Consider the following 21647-nt stretch of genomic DNA (forward strand, 5'->3'; position numbering starts at 1 on the left):
ATATTGTGGACTTCACAAATACGTGGACTAAATACCTGCACTAGGTTGAACTCTGCTAATGAACAAACTGCAATGATTTATGTTCGGACACTGACGTTATGTGACTTATGTTCGGACACTGACGTTATGTGACAATTGTCACATATTTCAGCAGGTCACCAATTTCATCGTAACAGTGTGGCCGAGATTTGGGGTATTGGAATTTGGCTTTAATAGCTCCATATATGAGCAGGTTGGTACTTGGTTCCTTGCATGGTTTCCTCTGCCATTGGTCTGTGAATGGGTGAATGTAATCCACAATCTATGTGAAGCGAGTTTATATCTACCCTTAATTGAATTATGACACATTAACAAGCAGTCGTTTTCTTCTGAATATTTTTTCCTTTAATTCAAGAGTGCATTAAAAAGGTCAACAACAATGGTGCCATAAATAATAACAAATGCCTTCAACTGTTTTTTTAAAGAATATAAAAAACATAATAACCATGCTTCATTAGAAATTAATCTATATATGTAGCCATTATGTGAACATTTATCAGTTGGGCAAATTAAGAAATAAAGATACTTCACAACATGGATCAAACACTAATACATATTCATTGTGAATACTATGTGGTCAGTCTATAAACAATCAGTCAGTATGTAACTGAAGATAAATATTTAACTTGGATCATCATGCAATCATGTACAGCACAGAATGGCAATGAAATTTCATGAGCAAAATCACAAAACAATTGAGTTAAATGTAGACTTTTATACTGCATTATATATTTTCTAAGTTTTTAAAACGAAGTTGCTCATCATCTCATTTACTGATGTGTGTTACTTGCATTTGTTTATGTACCTTTAAGAGCAGGCATTGACGTGCCTTGTAAGAACGGTACAAAAACATTGCATAAAGATTGCATAAAGCCTTTTTCAAATAAATTTAACACTTTTGCAAAGTCTTTTTCTTTGACCACCTCCGTCTCCTCTATACTTCTAGTACTACATCACATCGATGAAAGCCATGGAAATCATTACAACTAGGAATTATCTTTTTGTGACTAATTGTCTGTTAATTTCACTTTTTCTTTTACTTATTAAAAACTCAACGCGGAGGTGTGAGTGACAAGCATGGATCAATCATTATGTGTCATTCATTGCTGAAAAAGCTTGTGCACGTCTGCACCAGAGGTTCTTTCATTGTACATAATGGTGCAGACACTGCTGAGCCCTCCCTCAGAGGTCACATTTTCTAAAATTGATGCCAGTGAAATAGTCAGTATAATATTTGTAAATACTTCTACATGTGTGTTTTCCCAGAGGAAGGGGTTGGCAATATCCTTTCGGTTATATACACCATGCCTACATGTACAGTACAGGTATGAATAGCATTATCTGCATTGTCCTGATGCAGTACCCAATGCCTTGACTCACGACGTTCCTCAGAAATGTAAAATAGTAACAAAATAGCACATTGCAATTATGTGGACACAGTGCTCACAACAAGAAAACTTGAACATTCATCAGTACCATCAGTTCATACATCTCTTCAGTTACATCAACACTGAGGATTGTATTAGTCAACATACTGTAAGTCCTCCTCTTTCTAGGTCCTCCATCTCTTGAAGCCCATGAACATACTGCAGCCATAGCATATGGTCACCACAAATGCAAATATCTGCAACAGAAAAGCCATGCAGAGAATAGATACGGCTGTTATCCAGTTTGACCGTGAAGCTTGTAATGCCCTACAAATTACATTAGAGTAGCTTTAACTGACAATTACTGTAGTGTACACTACACTGTCATGGTTTAATAGAGCTAACATTTTCTCATTAGGAATCTCACTGGACAAGAACTACGTTTCATCATAGTGGAAGAGAGTCATGTATATTCTGCAATGTACAGAATATATTGCAAACTATTTCAATTGTATTTGTTGCTAGAGTGGACACAATTAATAAATCCATGTATTTTTGTATTAGGACCAAAGGCATATAGCATAACTAGGGTTGTCTGGATCCAATCACGTGTTCAGAAATCAGCCGATCATGTCATTTTCAAATGATCAGAATCGGATCGGGAGAAAAAAGACGTGATCGGGACATCCCTAGAATCAATATTATATTCACATCATTAGACTGGATATTGTCTGTGATTTTGGATATTGTACTATTGTGATATGGCATAAGTGTTCTATAAAAATATAAATATCGGCTCGGACTCAGACATTCTAAATCAAATGATCGGAATCAGATCGGGAGCAAAAACACATGATCGGGACATCCCTAAGCATAACATCATAGAATCAAGAAATATTATTGTGCTGATCAGGTTCTGGGGGGAACAAAATAAAACATAAATCCTTCCAGGATACAACGTGAGTGCTGGTATTCTTTTCTACAGGCTGATCAGGTTTCTCGGAGGGAAGGCTGACACATGTTCACAATGAATGACCTTTCTGACAATTAATTTACTTTTTGATGGAATGGTCAGTGCTAAATCTTCGGAAAACTGTGAATCTGTTGTAGCCTGAGAGTCTATGAGAAATGTTTCTCAAACACCTTCAGCAGTACAATGGGTAATGTATAGTAGTATAATAGTATCTATATCTGTAAATATTATCATTTTTTATTTCTTAAAATTGCTTAATATTTAATTTCTTCTTTGTTATCTGCGCATTCTGCGGGGACAAGTCCAAACAATATGTTCTGCTTTACCTGCATCTGTAAGTCCGTAACAAATAAAAGTAATAAAACCTCTTGAATCTTATCTTTATCTAATCTATGTTATCTTTTTTACAACTAAACATGATGCAACTGAATATAAACACGAGTTAATCTTATCTGAGGTGACATACTATACTGTACAATACTGTATCTGTTCATCTGCCCATGCAGGGCCTACGGATGAAAATGAAACTAAATCTGGTAAAAAACTACAAATCATATTCTTTCTCTACTTGAAATAAATGTATTTTGTATATGGCCTCTGATACAAATAAATTAATTAATGAAACGAAAACGAATGAAATGCTGTGTGTGCACACACAAGGGAAATGAGGGTAACCATCGATTTTCAAATTGAAATAGTTTAGAATACAATTATATGTGTTTACTAAAGTGTGTATGTCATGCAGTACTGTACATACAAACAATGTGCGGTAGACAACATTCTTAACAGAAAATAAATAGTATGTACACAGTATATTAAAAGAAATGACCACAAAAGTAACTAATTCAATTATTAGAAAACGTATGGAAGACCTTTAGCACTCACCGTTGCTGCAACGTTAATGCCGTATTGCCTCTCGTCTAGGACAGTGAAAATATTGCCCCGAGGGTAAGTTATGCACACGACTGTGCTGTTAGCAGTTTGTTTAATATCGGCTCCTCCGTTAGCTGCAGTGGTAGCTGCCTCCAGCGCAAAGGCAGCAAAGTAGAAGAGGACAGCTGTGAAGTGGTACACCACATCCTGGGAGAGGAATGACAACAAATGATTAGGAATCAATATATGTGCCTCTCTCTGAAAACATCGGTATCCTTGCAAGACTGTTGCTCTGCCATTTAAAAAAAATGGTTTTACACCATATAAAATGTGTTCCTTTGCAAGAATAGGCTGCAGACAATGTGTTGTACATCTGTGGCACAGTAGGCTGGGGAGGTGGTATCAAGGCCTGGGAGCTGCATAAGCTCTATAAGATCCCCAAGAAGTCCAGCTCTGTTGTTGCAGAGAGGAGGATGAGTGGCAAACTCAACTCCATCCCGGATAACCACTCCTATCCACTTTATGGCGAGCTGCAGAAGAGAGTGAGCACCTTCAGCCAGAGGCGCACTCTACCAAAGTCTGGTACAGACTTTTCTTTGTGCCAACTACCATCAGACTGTATAACCCATAAGAACACTCTCCCTATGTGGTTTTATGTCGGCTTTGCTCATGTGTGATTGTGTGCATGTGTGTCTGGTGTGTGCGGGTGCTGTCTGTGGTAGGAGTTTATGTGCATGGCTATGAAGGTGTCTTGTGTATTATGTATAGTTTTTTTGTATTGTCTTGTACAAGAGTATGACACAGATTCAGTGAAAAATAGTTAAAGAGAAAGAGAAAGAAAGATAGATAGAGAGAGATAGATCAGAGTGTCAGAGAGAAAGTTAATGAGAGTCTGTGTTGTTGACATTGTGGGCCTGGCAGCCCCAACAGGCGAGTCTTTGTTGAGTTTTGGTGTGAGCTCATCATCCATGTCACTCATTGTTCAGTATAATACAAACGATGCCACATGCCTGACTATTCCCAGGAGCAGGGACTCCAGCCTAAGGCAAGGCTGGGTCTGACAGCCCAGACCCAATAGTAGAGCACTCCAAGAACATGTAACAAGAGAAAACAAACGTGTATTTTCTCACATGACATCATAGGGCAACAATTACCGGCTACACTCCCATGACCCAGTAATAGCATTCTGTATATTGTCATTGAAACCTTGTATGTCCCAAATTATTACTTTTCAGGAAATGGAAAAATGAATTCTATATGGATCCAATGTCACACGATATTACATGTTTAAAGCCCACAGACACACCTATAACCACTTTGACTTTAAACATTTTATAAAATGTCTTGCAGATCTACAACTTACAAGCTTACGATGACTTGTTAGCTCTGGTCCATAGCCTTAAGGACTTCTCCTTAAGGCTATGTTACTCTCGACTTCCTGCCGCTGCATGAAGACAGCACAGCTTGTCGACTTCTGTAAAAATAAAAAGAACGATTTCGCTACTCACCAATACAAAGACGGTTTTGTGGCGGCGAAAGCCTACTTTCCTTAGTGGACGCAATCTGAGCCCCCCACCACACGTATAAAATGCACTTTTTGGCCAGAAAGACCGAAAGGAAAGATCTTGTCAATGGGATTTTCTATTGACAATATCTGTAGAGGGCACAGTGGAGTAACTAAAACATATTTTTTATTCCAGTGAAAAAAAACATTTTCTGGACAAAAGGTGCATTGTATACGTGTGGTGGGGGGCTCAGATTGCGTCCACTAGGGAAAGTAGGCTTCCACAAAACCGTCTTTGTATTGGTGAGTATCGAAATCGTTCTTTGTATTTTTACAGAAGTCGACAGGCTGTGCTGTCTTCATGCGGTGGCAGGAAGTAGAGAGTAACATTAAGGAGAAGTCCTTTAGGCTATGGACCAGAGCAAATTATTTGTGAGCTTATAGATCTGCTATTTTTGTGTGACACTGTAGCATTACAAAGTAAGGAATTAATTTACAAAAACTAAAAAAGAAACATAAAAAGCTGAAATATGGAGATACAAGGTTATAAGGCCCAACAGCAACGATATATTAGGGTACTGCAGTACTATGATGCAAGGGTGTATCATTTGGACTATTTTTACACTCCGAGTTAATTGAACACTTTAGTAGACTTTACTGTAGCCTATATCCACACAGCAGTGTGCAATGATTCGCCATGCAACTCCTTGCAACCAAGCGGTTGTGAGTAGTTGCATGTAACCATCCCCAATTGAACCTTATGCAGACCGTGGCCATCTTGCCAGGAACGTGCTAACTAGATGCAATTTCCCATTGACAGCCCATTCATCCAAACAGAAAAGTCTGATCTGATTGTATTAAACAATGTCAAACTCACCAACGTTGCAACTGTGCGAAAACCTTGAACCTCTTTCTATCTGCAAAGTTTTGTTTGTTTCATAAAAATCCACTGTAGACTTGTTATGAGCTACTTCCTGTCAAGACATTCCTTGCAGGTGATTGGAGTTATTGGAGTTTGGAAGCACTCCTGTTGCCTCCTGCATTATGTGCAACAGGTGGTACGCAGGGCCGTTGAGCACTCCCAAACTCTGACACTATGTTAAACCAACATATAAATGTAATTATTTATTAGCTAGAGGCATTTTATGATGCACTCCATGGCTAGTGCACGCTACATATTTGGTTTGAGTAAGGTTATGTTCCAGTCTTGTATACAGAATATCTTGGCTCCAGACTATCACTTGACTATAGGATCTGTAAGCCACTCTTTTAGCCTTGGCAATGCCTCTATGTATTGCTCTGTAGCTTCAATTTGGCAATGGCTGACCTTATGGGAACTACATATCATTTAAGAAGAGAGACTAATAACTTTCTCAGCCTTACGGAAGTAGCATCTTGTCCTGGCTGGATGACTTTGAACCACTGCTTTCCAGCTAGTAAGTCCTCTTGTTACACTCTGGTAGTAAGCTATTAGTGGATAATGTGTATTTAAACAGTCAATAATATATATCACATTGACAGCTTGTCTGAGGAGTGTGCCATACAAGGTCATATGTCTACAATGGACGTGGCTTGTTTGATTTGCATTGTTACGAGGAATTATGGCCACTTCTCAGATAACAGAGCCAGAAGCCTTTACAGTGCCATAAATCCATGGCTCACACCAGTCTTAATGGCATGGTGTGCAGTTACAGTTCACTGCACACAAAATTATTATTATTAAGTTTCATGTCAGATCCTTGTCACTGCCATAATTAAGTGAGAGCTCATGATAACATGACTCATGACTGATAACATGACAGTGATAGTTGATAGATTATGGGAGGCTAGGGATAGTGTGATAGGTACTATTTGTAATATTTAATACTACTTGAGAGAAAGAGTGTGAGTTTGATATAACTGCCACATTTGTATTATAGCTATACAGTGTATGTGTGCAAAGTATGATCAGGGGCAAGATTATGTCAATGTCCCTCAAAGTGAAATATTGCTTGTAAAATCTGTATAAAACCAGTCTTGAAAGCTCTTAATATTTTGTTACAGGAACAGCAGGAAGCTTTTCCTCTCAACCTACCACGAGTGACTTTGCCACATGGGGGGCTCGATTTCATCCGAACAAACTTTTGTTGAGAGAGCTTCACCTGCTATTAGTACTCAGAGGACACTATTTTGCTTGTCTTAAGTACCAGGTCTTATGACTTAACTTAAGACCTGGAGGTGTGGCCAATGCTGTTTGGCCACTCAAAATAGCTAAACAGCATTGGCCACGCCTCAAGGTCTTAAGTCAAGTCAAAAGACCTGGTACCTAAGACATAATATAGGGCCCTCAGTGTTAATTCAGTTCCATTTATACATTTTTGGAGTTAAATTAATTAGCACTAGCATTGTTTCATACTACATTATACAGTATGTGGACTGTACATGATGCTGCGTTCACTCTGTTGGGTGACACAGGAGTAAAGTACCTGTCCAACACCTAGGGGTAGGGGAGTCCTCATTCCGGTTTGGCTGAGCATAATATACCGGTGGAAACACAATTGGCCACTTTGAAGTGTGCATCACTGCATGCTTGGCTGACATCTCACAGTGGATGTCTTCCCATTACCGCAAGCTCAATGGAAATAATGGCTCGTACACACTGCACGATATTTGCTCCGATTATGCTGTCGGGGACCATTTGGCGCTCGCCGACAAAACTCCCGATCGGGCTTTGATCGCCGAGGTTTTGCTCGCTGTGTGTGAAAGGCTCTGCTAGAAGATATAGCGCCGATAAAAGTGCTCGCCGACATCTCCCTGACGTCTTCTGAATATCAAGCAGGTTTGATATTTGGCTCTGTCACCGACTGGACATCGTACAGTATGACATGGGTTGCGACTGCGTCCTGAGAAGTCCTGTATTGCAGCCAATGAGAGCACTTACACCGACACTGTCTGTCATATACAATATCTTCACTATTTCCATTGACAACTCCCTGAGCCAAGAGCCTGGGTGTTGTCCTGGAAAGTCAGCTATCCTTCAAGCCAGGCAAACATTGCAGTGGTCATTTGTTGTAGGTTTATACTTTATAACATCCAAAGGATCAGACCCTTCCTCACCCAGATGTCTGCCCTGCTCCTTATTCAGTCATCTCAAAGTTTGGCTTGAAATTTTCACTTAAGCCCCTCCAAATGATCCAGAATGCTGTATCATGCCCAAAATAGGGCAGCCAGGTTTAAAATATTTCAGTATAATGAACGATTTTGACATGCTATATCTTTTTTTACACTGACCATCCAGGGATATGTATTGTAGGCTACATATAAAGTGAATAAAGAAGAACACTTGATTGTTAGACACATTTGCTCAAGATCCTATAGGCATACCAGGAAATTCCAATCAGCGTTAATGCGGTCAGCCAGGCCAGTGAGGAGGAGAGCCAGGTAGCAGGAGGACAGAAAGAATGCGATGACAGAGACAGACATCACCCAACCCTGGAGTAGAGGTACTGGGACATTGGACGAAGCCACTAGGATCCATACAAGGCCACCAAATAACTGTGGAGAGAGAGAGAGAGACACTGTTGTAACTGACAGTAAATATTGCATATCCAGCTACTTCATTTCCTGCCCATAAGCACCAATCCTAGTACTGATGGACACGAGTTCACTCATATGTGCTGCCAGTGCATTGGTGGTAGACTAGCCTGAGCTAACGTGTTAGGTTTCTGGTCTAGAGGGGCGGGTCGCGGCTGAGATTTGCGCACGCCCTGATTGGATCTCATCGATCTGTCCGTCACCCCCGGCCCCTCCTCTCCCCCCTAGTGCAGCGCTACGTCACATCATTTGGAGCGACGCCCACGCGGAAGGGTTGACTCCCACTTTTAGACCAGAGCGGCCAATGCGTTTGATGCGTCATCCTGTGAGAGGGTTATCTAATAGTCCAATAAACAGGCTGTACACTTAAAATTATGGATTCACAAGATCTGGCATTTATTGATTGCCCACAATTATCCCAAATTGAATGGTCATGTGATATACATATGAACAGCAAAGACATATATGAAAGCAAATACGACCTGTTACATCACGAATTCGGATTCGATCATATCAGTCCACAGATTTGGGGGCCCCGCGAAGCGCAGGCCAGAGAGTTAATCTGTCCCGGAGAATTCTGACGTGTCACTCTTTTTACCAGCCACTATATAGAAATCTCTCTGTCACTCCGTGACCTTGCATGGGCACAGCTCGGCGGCACACTCTGAAAGTAATGGTAACTGCTTGAAGGGTCTACTTTCCCCCACCACGTTCCTCCAGGCTTTCAATTTTTGCACCAACAAAAATGAAAGCCTGGTACCGAGGCTAGTGGTAGACTTGCACGTGGTATTTTAAACAATTGTTTTTATAAAATGTAACATCTGAAAGAATTGTCACTTATAATACACTACAATGACTCAAATCAATTTTTTTGTGACTTGCCATTAAGGACTTCAAAAGTAAATAGGCCTACTGTCCAACATGGTGATCCAGCCAACCAATACATTTGTGGCATTTTTAACAGACAACCAAAATAACCTTGTATTGACAATAACAGTACAGAGGAGAATGCATTAATATTGACATTTGCAACATGGGTTAAAAATAAAGTTAATTTAAGTCCATTCTAGCTGCAGCCTAGTATAGGCTATCACATTTCCTACCACTGCCAGGTAAACTCAATGTGCTTCACAAATTCACATATCAACACAAAAGGCCCATATTAGAACATTGACCATATGAGCTTGGATGAGTAGCCCCTCTCGGAACCCTCCGTAAAGCTTTTCTGAAATTTGGATGTCACTTTGCGTAGGGTCCCTGTGCTAATCTATATTTTCGTATGGGAATGTTGGAACGCGGACATAAATATCCTCGGTAACATCGAGTCTGCGCCGTTTGACGTCTTCTTTTCGTTTGCGTTATTCTGAAGGTGTCAACTATAAGTACCTATACTTACCGCTGCAAATTCTCTTGTGTCGCGGAAGTATTTTTTGTTTGACCGATTTGGTCGCTTTGATTCTTCTTGTTTATTTAACGTTTATTGTACCGCCTCCCGATGTGCGGTTGGCTTGTGCCGGCTACGTTCCTGCCTCTGATCTGCTCTGTCATAGCTATAGCGCCACTAGCTAGCCAGATAGGCGGTACAATGAGGTGTCAATAAACAAGGAAGGAAGAGAAGAATCAAAGCGACCAAATCGGTCAAACAAAAATACTTAACGGCTTCCGCGCCACAGGAGATATTCGCAGCGGTATTTATAGGTACTTAAAGTTCACACATTCAGAAGCCCTCACACGAAGAAAAAATGTCCTCAAAGAGCGCAGAAGGACTTATCCGAAGGTGTTTACGTTTATTTGTGTGCGCGTACCCGGTGGCAGGGTGGAGGTGGAATAGGACCCCATGCTCTGGGTCTAAAAAATGTCAGAAACTTCAGTAGCATTGGGTTCTGCTTGTAGGGCTATTGGATGAGGTGACCTTGGGGTAAGATGTCATATAGCCTACATTTAACTATACTGAGTCTGCAGCAGTGGTTGATCTGATCAGGCTACATAAGCAGTTTAAGCACCCTTGGTGATGGCTATTTTTGATTTGCACTTGTACACAATACAGGGCTGTCAGCTTGACAGCCCTGTATTGTGTACACATAGCCCTGTATTGTGTTGTGACTTGTGTGCACATAATGATATGCCCTGAGGGCATATCATATGCCCTATATCGATCACTAGCTCTCCTCTGGTCCAATGCTAATTCTACCCTGCATTGGCAGAATAATGCAGGGAAGAATTAGCATTAGGGCTATGGACTAGAGCTAATCGATCACTATGGCAACCACAGCCTATTATCAACTTTTAAACACCAAAGGCTACACGTAACTCTAGGCTAAGGTATTTGTGAAAGGTTTAAACATGGGCGGGCTAATGGGCACAGGCTTCTGTCGTCATGCCTAAAGAGTTGAAAGGGATGTAAACAGAATTAATATGATAATTGAGTTATCCCAGTTTGTTGTGCATCTTCCAAAAATAAAACACTTACTATCTCTAAGCATATCAGAGCTCCAGAATAGGTCCTCAGTATTTCCAACCCCAAGGGAAGAGTAATCGTGGGGACTGGGAAAGAAGTCACAGCGGGGTGCGGAGCTGGTTCCGACATTTCTATCCCTCGATCTTCTTTCTCCCTCAGCGCTCAGCTCAACAAAGGCCGGGGGAACAACGGCACAGCCAGGCAAATTCCTCTGGAGTCATGTGTCGCTGAAACAGGTCGAGCAGGTGCAGTAGCCACTCCTAGAACTTTTCATTCGTCTGTTCACTTGATAAGCTTGTCTTTCTTTGGATCGAGTGGACTCGAGTGGAGGAGTGTTCAGTAAAAGTAAAACAGACCGATTCCTTCTGTTTTAGACACCAACATGTAGGTCGACTAAACGTACAATAGCGACGTGTACTGATTAACCTTCACACAATGGTTGAGATTTAAAACGTAAATATTAGCTTGAGCTGTAAGGAAATACCAAGGTGAGGACGAGATCACAGCACTGATTCCTGCACTGGAGCAGCTTCACGCACGGCACACACCTGGCGTTGACCTAGCCCCTTTCGGGACCCTACGTAAAACTTTTTTGATATTTTGTTTAGTTTTACGTTGGGTCCCTGCTCGCTAGTGTATTTTCGTATGGAAATTCCTAAATGCGGATGTGGAGATTCTCTCTAAAACGCCTCCCCGCGGCATGTGACGCCATTATTTTCCTTGAGTTATTCTGAATTCGGTAACTTTAAGTAGCTATACATCCCGGTGCGAATATCTCCTGTGGCGCGGAAGCCGTTAAGTATTTTTAATCTTTGTTTGACCGATTTGGTCGCTTTATTTCTTCTTGTTTGTTTACCGTTTATTGTACCGCCTCCCGGTGTGCGGTTGGCTTGTGAGGCTACGTCCCTGCCTCTGATCTGCTGTGTCATAGCTATAGCGCCACTAGCTAGCCAGATAGGCGGTACAATGAGGTGTCAATAAACAAGAAGAATCCAAGCTTCCAAATCGGGCAAACATATATTAAAAATACTTAACGGCTTCCGCGCCACAGGAGATATTCGCACCGGGATGTATAGCTACTTAAAGTTACCGAATTCAGAATAACTCAAGGAAAATAATGGCGTCACATGCCGCGGGGAGGCGTTTTAACATGTAAACACGAGCCAGTAAATGTTTTAATCAGGTGGCATGGACGACGAGGAACAGGACCCAATGCACTGGGTCGAACAAATGTCAGAAACTTCAGTAGCATTTGGGTTCTGCTTGGAGGGCTAGCGTTGACCCAAACTGCACCTGCCACAGAGATGTTTAGTGTTAGTGTTTACCCAAACACAGGCAAGGGCAACCCCTACAGTTTCATTAAGTTGGATGCTTGCTGTTCGTTAACTGTCAGGCGTCATATTAAGTTAAAAAATAACAGATGGTATTTCATTCAACAATTTTGTATGAGCATGTCTGGTGCTAGCTCATGGTTAATGTTTAGCTGAAATGTGTGTTAAGTGAACTAATGTTGACATAACCTCAAAGCAAAGGGCACCTGCAGTGCTGGTGCTATAGTATAGTGCATAGTTCACTAGTGTGGACGCTAGTTTTGTTTTTCCAATAAGTAAAAAGTGTGTGATTTGTGATCATTGAACTTTATTGCATATAGGCTATATGGCACCAGCTAAAAACACAAAAAAGGGGTGATACAGTTAACTTAACTTAAATGAACAATAAAAATACAAGCAAATAATTGTGTTAAAGTGCAGAGGTGCTTATGCTTAAAACCCAATTATAGCCAGCTGCCAACCACGCCACCTTTTGAAGTCATCTTAGCCCCTTTCGGGACCCTACGTAAAACTTTTCTGATATTTTGTTGAGTTTTACGTTGGGTCCCTGCTCACTACTGTATTTTCGTATGGAAATTCCTATATGCGGAAGTGGAGATTCTCTCTAAAATAGGACCCGCGGCATGTGACGCCATTATTTTCCTTGAGTTATTCTGAATTCGGTAACTTTAAGTAGCTATACATCCAGCTGCGAATATCTCCTGTGGCGCGGAAGCCGTTAAGTATTTTTAATCAACTTTCCTAATAGCCAGCGAGCTAGCCTGGCTAATAACCCAGACTCAAATCACAACGGCTGATTCGGTCTGGCTTATTAGCCAGGCTACCAGCGAGCCACAGGCCCAAAATTTGAGAGGACCTGTGATGTACTTCTTATTTGTGTTTTTGAGGGGCCCTAACCCCTACTATATACAGGTTTAATGTTTTTTTTCCTTAGACAAACATTAAAAACGCCATTGACAATGGACAGAGTTTAATTAATGTTTTGTCATTAACACAAACATTAAATGCCATTAACAATGAACAGAGTTTAATGTTTATTTTGTCTGTGTTTGTTTTGTCCTCAATGTTGTAAGATGATAAGAGCAGAGCGCCCCTCACTTCACACGGGTGTGATTTCTTTCCTATTCATTTGGTCATTAAGGTGCGTTCAGACTTGGATGGTTAGAGCGGCACGATTACATACAAGTCAATGCAAAGACGAGGCCCGACCTGGCGCAGCACAAACGGGACGAAACAAGGCGAATATTTAAATTCAAGTCTCAACGCACTTAGGCCTCTTATTCCACAGAATAAGACTCTGCCGGAAACATCGTGAAAAAAGTTATGGACATTTTTGTATAGAGGGTATGTGCGTGACATCATCATACCTGGAAGTTATGCAGGAATACTGAGTGGCAAAACACTACTTTCTGGCCCATACATCCAAACAGAAAAGTCCTATCTGATTAGATGATTAGACGATGTTAAGCGATGTTAAACAAATTTTTCCTCTCACTTTGCCACTCGATTTCCCATTGACTTTATGCATGCACATACCAAGTGGCTATGGCCGAACTTAGGCCAAGGAGTGTTTTTTGTGTAAAACTAATGCTTGGAATGGATTCAGATTCATGTTTGACATGTCACATGCTACTTAAAGCATAATGACATTTGGAAAATGTTGCCTTTAGGTTGTCTAATGTCTATGGTGTGGTATACAAAAATGACCATAACCTTTTTTCTGCGATGTTTCCGGCAGAGCAGGCCTTTTATTAGTAATGAAAAAAACACAAATAAAAAGTACGGCATGACATCACAGGTTAAACTATTCCTTGAGCTTTTGGGCCTGTGGCCCCCCGGCTACTAGCATAACCAAGACAACACAGGTTTGTAGGACAAGTGAATGATTAAAAGGCAAAAGGGGTTTCCTTATCCTAGTCTAGGGAGTGTGCATACAAAGTTTTACACAGTTAGAGGTAAAAACACTAATTGGCCAGTTATAGCGCCACCATGAGGCTGAGTTGAAATGTTCCAGTGGCATTTCTTCCTGGGCCTAGTGGGAACGTGCGTGCACAATCTCACGGAAATCACACGATGTGTTCATGATTTGCGGCATTTTGTTTGAAACCGTGCATTCCTGCGATCTTTGGTAGCCAATTTTAGCCAATCAGGATGGAGTCTGAAAAATCTGAAAGACCCACGGACGGACGGACGGAGTGCAAAACATACTCTCTCCCCATGCCTTCGGCCTGGTGGAGACAACTAGGTGCTCGATGGAGATGCAAAACATAATAATGTAAAGTAGGCTGGTGCTTCAAAGATCAGTGGGACTGGAATACTAAAAAAAAAGGCAGCGATCCGAGCACTCAAAAGGTTCAAAATGAGGAGAGGGTGGATAAAAATAGATGGCAACTTTTATAAATAAAGTATTTGTATCCACCCTCTCCTCATTTTTAACCTTTTGAGTGCTCGGATCGCCGTCTTTTCAGAAACAATGGTAATTAACAAAATACGTCTATTTAAATTAAAGGTATATTCAGTGATTTCACTTAATTCAAATATCACTTTTCCTTTTTTTGTGATAATCCTCCCTACTATAGTGTGCTGACCATAATTAGTTCCTCCCTATCCCCAGGGGTAAAAAAAAACCCCTAGTTTCGGCTTTGGTGGTTTGTGAGAAAGCCTTCATCCAATCAGGATAGAGAGGGCCGGCCCAGGGGGTGGCGTAACCGTCTGGGCACCCGACTGGTAATCCAGTCGCAGTGTGCTGCGGGTTCGACTCCCGAGCCCGACACGGCCTTTACTGCATGTCTTCCCCCATCTCTCTCCCGTTTCCTGTCAGCCTACTGTCTGTCCCTTCAAAAACCAATAAAAGGCGTAAGCCGCAAAAATATATATATCTTAAAGGATAGAGGGGGCCTTCCTCCAATCAGGATCGAGCGGGGCGGGCCAGCCCAGAAGCGTAGCCTGCCTCCATTGGGCCACTCGGGCACAGGCCCAGTCAATTGAGATCTTGCCCAGTCTAGCTTCTGAAATACTGGGGCGAAAAAAACAAGAATTGACAGTAACCTCGCGTCACCAGACTGCCCCCTCCTGTGCATGCACATTTCTGTTGTAGCCAACATGTCCAAAATAACACTAACCACAGCAAGCCGCCTTTGGCTTGTACATTCATACGAGGAAATCACGTTAACATGTGGTATATATGTGTGAAAGGCAAAACTGTCAACATTGCGTTAAAATGCAATCTGTGTTTAGGTGCAAGGGCAACACCTGTGCTTTTGCAGTGCGGTTAGAAAGTACAACACCTGTTTCCATTGTAGTCCATTGTACTCAATCAAGACATACAATCTATTATTATTATTATTATTTTATTTAAATTTTATTGATTGAATACTTGATTGTATGAAATAAGCAGGTAAACATGAATGACTAGGTGAATGAAGTGAAAATCTAACAGAGCAAAATAAGCACATGTATATACTGTATATCTTCATACATCCTCGTTGATGGTTTTTATAGTGGTTGTATAAAATTGTTGAAGAACAAATACATTTCAATCAACAAAATCAACTCTTGAGAGTTTGGAAGTTGGATACAGTATGTAAAATATTTGTTGCTCTTGTTGATGGAATTCTAGGAGTCAGGACCACCTGATCTGAAATTCTGAATCCATGGGCTGCCATCCTTTTTTGCCTATGGTCCATTTGATCCTATTCCTCACAAACCCAAGATAATTTGTTAGAACAAGGCATGTCATTCCATCCTTTGCCACTGCGTGACAGCTCAACACAGTCCTCACCATCATCAGAATCATTAGGTTCCCCTCTCTGCCAAAATCCTGCACCTACCTGCAGATCAGTCCCGTCCACCCATGTCCATTTCCCCTCACGAACCGTGTCAGAGAGACCAATCCAGTTTCTGTCATTAAATCTGGTGATAAAATCAATTTCCTTTCTGTTGTCTATAATGACGAGATTAGCACCTCTGTCTTCACAGTCCATTTTGCTCTTGATCCAAGTTTCACTCAAAGTGGAGATATAGTAGCAGCTGCCATTGAATTTTGTCCATCCTTGCCGACAGGGTTTTTCTAGGGATTATATATATTTGGATTATTAAAACCTTGTCGGACAGAAGGAATAAGTGTTAAAGAAGTGAGAAATGCAATAGGCTTCTAAAAGTAATTCCTCCTTCAATGTTGTTTAAATAGGATTTTGCTTACCTGTCATATTGAGAGAGAGGCTGTTGAGCTCCTCCTGTATTTCATCACGACTTGAAGTTACAAGTTCAAAACGCCTCTGTAACTCCTCTTTCTCTCCTGTCAATTGGATTTTCTCGTTCCTCAGGTCATTTCGTTCCTTTCTCAGGGATGTGAAGCTCTGTGAATCATCTCTCCGTTTTGTCAGGGTGTTGTAGCTGATCTGCAATTGGTGTCTCTCCCTTGTAAGGTTGATGTATTTAGTCTCTAACAAGTTTCTGTCTTGTTTCAGGTTGCTGTAGTTGTTCTGTAATCTATTTTGCTTATCCGTCAGGTTGTTGTATTTTGTCTGAATGTCTCGCATTTCAGAATCATGAACATCGCCAACCTTGGTGTCTGCAAAAGGATGTCAGATAGAATATATAGAGTATATATTTTAATTATAGAATCAGTCAGTACAAAAACAGTGACTTGTCTTTCAGTCAAGTTGAGTGCTCGCATTAGCAAGACAGGAGGAGTCTACTCACAGTGGACTTGAAGGCTTATGATCCCAGCCAGCAGCAGCAGACACAGTAGACCCAGGAAGACAGCTGCAGGACGTCGCCTACACATCCGACCACAACCTGAATCAAAGTTTACGTGTAGGTGCATAGAAAGAGGGCATGAAGTTAGTTGGTATAAGAGAAAAAAGGCAGAGGACAGGGTGAGATGAAGGCAGATGATTCGCTGTGGTGACCCCAGAAAGAAGCCGATTACACGGTTTATAGTGTGCTATTGATAAATGTTTTATTTATGTGTTCTTATAATGTTAATTAATTATACAGTGTTATAAGCTGATTTTATAATGCATCATAGACACAGGGTTCATATTAGGGAGTGTTATACCAAACTGTCGGTTTTGTGTGAATAATAATTGTGTGTTCTTACCTGAAGGTTCATCTCCATAGGGTCTCATCTTGAGATTCTCATCAGCAGCTTTTGGATTCAGATAGTCTACGTCCACCTGCCCTAAACTGCTGTTGAATTCCACTGACATGGTTTCGTTTCGGGCCGATGGAAGTGTCGGCTATTGGAATGACCTGTGTCCTTGTCTTCCCATTCAGTACACACACTTCCCAATTTGTAAGACTTTACTTTGCTGACTCAGCTGGCACAATTCGTCAGTTGATTTAAGGAAGAAGATAAGGGTGAAAACAATACTTTAAAGCACCACTCCAACAATTTGCACCAAAAGTGTGTCTTCTGTGACATTTTGATTCTGTGAATAACAACCCATATTGAGTTGTATCACTAGTTATGTTTCAGCAATAGTTTTGTCATTGGAGGCTATGTATTAAAAAGGGAGATTTGTGAATAATTTAGAGCTCTGGCAATTAAATTTCATCTTTTGGATGAAAACTAATTTCCGGATTAATATCAGTATTAAGGACTGGATCTTTAAGGGTTCCAATCATCTGCCACAGTCAGCAAAACTGTACTCCCTGTAACAGGATGTGTGTGTGTGTGTGTGTGTGTGTGTGTTTGTGTGTGTGTGTGTGTGTGTGTGTGTGTGTGTGTGTTTGTTTGTGTGTGTGTGTGTGTGTGTGTGTGTGTGTGTGTGTGTGTGTGTGTGTGTGTGTGTGTGTGTGTGTGTGTGTGCGCGCGCGTGTATGCATGCGTGCGTGCGTGTAAATTACAGACCTTCCACCCAATGTTTTTTATGATTAAGGGTTGATTTACACAATATGCTCTATGTTGCAATCATAGAGCATATTATTACAGCATATCATTTAGAACATATCATTTATTTCACTATCACTAAATGTGTATTAGAATTTCTTTCTTGTTTTCCTGTGTTTGCTATAAACATACTCAGACTGTTGTCCTGACAAAAATGAAATCACAAGTTAGGTCAACTGGATTAAATGAGTCCCTTGTTAAACATGTTTAAAAGATAGTTTTAATGCTTCAAATGTTCTTCTGGATAAACGTATATTTTGGCTAATCTGGCTTTGTTAATGCTTCAAATGTTCTTCTAGATAAACGTATATTTTGGCTAATCTGGCTTTGTTTCTTGTGATCACATTACTATTTATTACACAGACAGATTCTGATTAATTTGTTAGATTCATGTTTAATTGGTTTCAGTAAAGAAAATGGCATTTTGGTTTAGTCTACAGCAAGAAAACAAAATAGACAAGGAAGATAGTGAAGAAGAGAGGCCAATACAAAATCCACAATTCTGTTAACCGTAATATGGTTAGTTTAGTTACACTAGTATCTATCAGACATTCGTGAGTTTTAACTAAATAATGGTTTTAGATTAGGTGCCATCTAGTGGGCCACTAGATGGCACAATAGAATAACACAAGTTTATGTATTTATGTAGTTGATGTCATCAGGTGGAGCACAAGTATTGATAAAAAGTATTTGAGAAGGGAAAAATAGTAATAATATTTGAAGTGTTAGATGAAAGTTAATCTCAGTTAGTTATTTACTGCAAGAGTGAGGTCTAGCCAACACCAACTGGGGACTCCTGGATCGCTGACCTCCACACTTTCCTATATCTAACATGAAGTTCTTGAGCTCTACATTGTTGCTAGGCCAAGCTGTTGCGTCTCAGTGCGTCCACATAGGTGGTGCGCCTCTTCCCCCTCCTGGCTTTGCCCTGGGTTGTCTCCCGCAGAGTCAATGTACTTAATCAAGTTCTGGGTGCATGACGCAGTGCCCTGCCAGTCTTATCCTTCTCTCTCTGATCTTGTCTGTGACCCGTGGTACGTCCCCATAGAGGTCCACATTTGTGATGCGGTCCGTCCATGTGACACCTACTGTAGTGCCATTCGTAGCATTCTTCAACTCCATCTAGGGCTTTCCTGTTGTGCTGTGACTGTGAGGGTCCATGCCTCAGCCCGCCCCTATACAGCAGTATATAGACTCCACATAGTAACTCCCATGTCTGATTTCCACACTCTCCTCATCCCATGTCATTCCAGGCAAGTTCTCTCCGGACCTTCAGGTCCTGTTTAGTTGAGGCAGTCCAGACCCCACTGGCTCAAGCATTGCAGTGGCAATGGTTTTGTCCTCTGTGTCGACTGCCATTACCTTTGTTTTCTTGGCATTGAGCTTGAGGCCGATCTTCCTGCACTCCATTTCTACTGCCTGCCAGTAGTAGTTCCCTTCCTTTCTCTACTCTACTGTATTCGAGATTAGGGCTGTATGTAATCTATGTATGTAAACATGAAAGTTGCATACAATCCCTTTTTTATTATAATTTTCATATTTAGTTAATAGCCTATAGTTCCATGATCCAAAATGTTCATTTTTCAGGAAAAAAAAAGAAAAAAAGATCTGGAAATTAAGAAAACCTTATATTTTGAAAACAAAGCAATACTGCCTCATCAAAGTTGGTGTTGTGACTTCATTATATAGTCAATTACTTGCATGAGGGAGTTCGTTGCTTTAGTTTAGCAGACAGTTTGAGGGCCCAATGGAGTTAAGAGATTAAAACAAGAGTTAGGAGGTTTCCTCCTGACAGAAACGATATATATATATATATATATATATATATATATATATATATATATATATACATACACATGTATACAATCAAATCTGTGTGAAGACGATCATCGTACATCATCATCACAATTTGCGTCCTCACCTTCGTCATCAATGTTTGTATTACACAAACACTCAAAATTGTCCATTCATTGTCAATGGCAATTTGACCCCCCAGTATCAGGATGTTTTAGGATGTTGATATTCATTCATCAGCCAACACTCCCCACTGCACACACTGGACATAGGAGGGGCTAGTGCCCCTCAATAATACAACATCATTTAAATATTTGGATTTTGTTCATTAAAATTGATTATATGACTGCAGTATACTAGTGTATAGCACAGATTGGCACAGCATTCATTTGTCGCTGCCTAGTATGCAGGTGAAGCCAAGTCTAATGGCAATGCCCAGCTCATGCTGACCTCTGCTGTGTCTGCATGGTGGATATGAGAGTGAATCTGATGATTATATCTGATAATCATCTTGAAATCTTTGATGATGGCAAAATCTTTTAATGTATTCACAGTTTTTTCATTGTTTTTCAGTATATTCACAAAAACTTAAATGTGGATGGAAGTCTATATTTCTTATTTTATGTAAGATACAGAACAAACTCTGTTTAGTTCAGGACGGAGTGCACAAACCTTTCTCCCAGGAGTTTGTAATTGGTAATATTGTGAAACTCTTGCATTGTCATTCGTAAAGAGGATGAAGCAATAAGAGTAGTCAAAGAAGTAATAAAGATTATCTGTCAATTGCTCTGAGTTATTGTCTGAATTGGACGCAGTATGAATAATAGTTTGAAAAGAAAATCATGCATAACAAATAAATTGTATTTTAGTAACTAGAGTGGTGCCCGTGGGAGCCTGGGCAGGGCCCCTGCCTGGACAGAAGACTTTTGTGGCGGTTCTGTACAGATGTCAGAAGTGATGTGAGCAGTATCCCCTTTTATGCCCATATATGGAGTTCTTTGTCAGGCTTCAAACACAATGTTTTTTGACAGGGGGTGTCAAAATTTCACCCCCTCCCTATATAAGTATTGGACAGTATTAGGATGTTGATATTCCTTTGTGTATTCATCTTTAGGGCCCCAAATCACACCTTGGAAAGCACGAGTGTCAAACAGTGTTTTTTTTTACTGGGGGGTCATATTATGACGGCAACTGCCTGTCATAATTTCACCCCCCTCCCTATCTAAGTGCAGTATTAGGATGTTGATATTCATTTTGTTGTCAGCTATGGCTGGCCCGGGCAGAGGCATTCTGTGGCGGTTCTGGACAACCGTGGGTCCGTCCGACTCGACACCGGGCACTGCACTCCCTCCCTGTGTGACGTGTGTGTTTGAAGTAGGTGGGGCGAACGGTTCTCGAGTTACGTGGATTACAGACATACAGTACACACACATGAGACTTGGTGCATTTATAGTTAGATTTATTCTTCTGACAAACACATTGAAAGAACTACATTTACATACTTGAGGTCAGGTGTCAAATATGAAAATTGTTTATAAAAACAAAATTTATTCTGTGTTTTTGTATTGAATTATCGGGCAAAAACATAATTATATTTCTAATAAAATGAAAATGTAAACAAATAAAATCTGATCAGTCTGAATATAACATTTTCAAAGACCATTTAAATGCTGCATTAGTCGCAAAAACAAAAAGTCTTTCTTCACAAAACAAGACATTTGTATTCAATTCTTGATTAATTGTCTGAATACTAGTAATACAATGGAAGCCATTGGGGGCTTTTTGTATTATCCTTTTAGCATCATTATATCATTGTACCGCTGTATTTGCAAACTTATT

The 21647-nt window shown here is 40.6% G+C and overlaps 2 protein-coding genes across 2 annotated transcripts in view; both read right to left on the reverse strand.

Moving 5' to 3' along the window:
- Positions 1-21647, reverse strand: part of col14a1a (collagen, type XIV, alpha 1a) — a 594115-nt gene that overhangs the window by 15765 nt on the left and 556703 nt on the right. The window lies entirely within an intron of this gene.
- On the reverse strand, positions 546-11277 carry mal2 (mal, T cell differentiation protein 2). Its single transcript, XM_083760724.1, has 4 exons — positions 10800-11277; positions 8120-8290; positions 3265-3459; positions 546-1663 (listed from the first exon to the last, which is right to left on the reverse strand). Exons 1-4 carry the CDS (start codon positions 10914-10916, stop codon positions 1592-1594), a joined length of 555 nt encoding a protein of 184 aa, XP_083616850.1. The 5' UTR covers positions 10917-11277; the 3' UTR covers positions 546-1591.

The sequence above is a fragment of the Protomyctophum parallelum genome, assembly GCF_964188405.1.
Source record: "Protomyctophum parallelum genome assembly, chromosome: 3".
Lineage (NCBI taxonomy): Eukaryota > Metazoa > Chordata > Actinopteri > Myctophiformes > Myctophidae > Protomyctophum > Protomyctophum parallelum.

Coding starts and splice junctions, on each gene's coding strand:
- mal2 (XM_083760724.1), bottom strand. CDS start 10,916: ATGTCGGAACCAGCTCCGCACCCCGCTGTGACTTCTTTCCCAGTCCCC. Junction 3,460..8,119: donor ACGCTGATTGGAATTTCCTG/GTATGCCTATAG, acceptor TTCCTCTCCCAG/GATGTGGTGTACCACTTCAC. Junction 1,664..3,264: donor GCATTAACGTTGCAGCAACG/GTGAGTGCTAAA, acceptor TTTCTGTTGCAG/ATATTTGCATTTGTGGTGAC.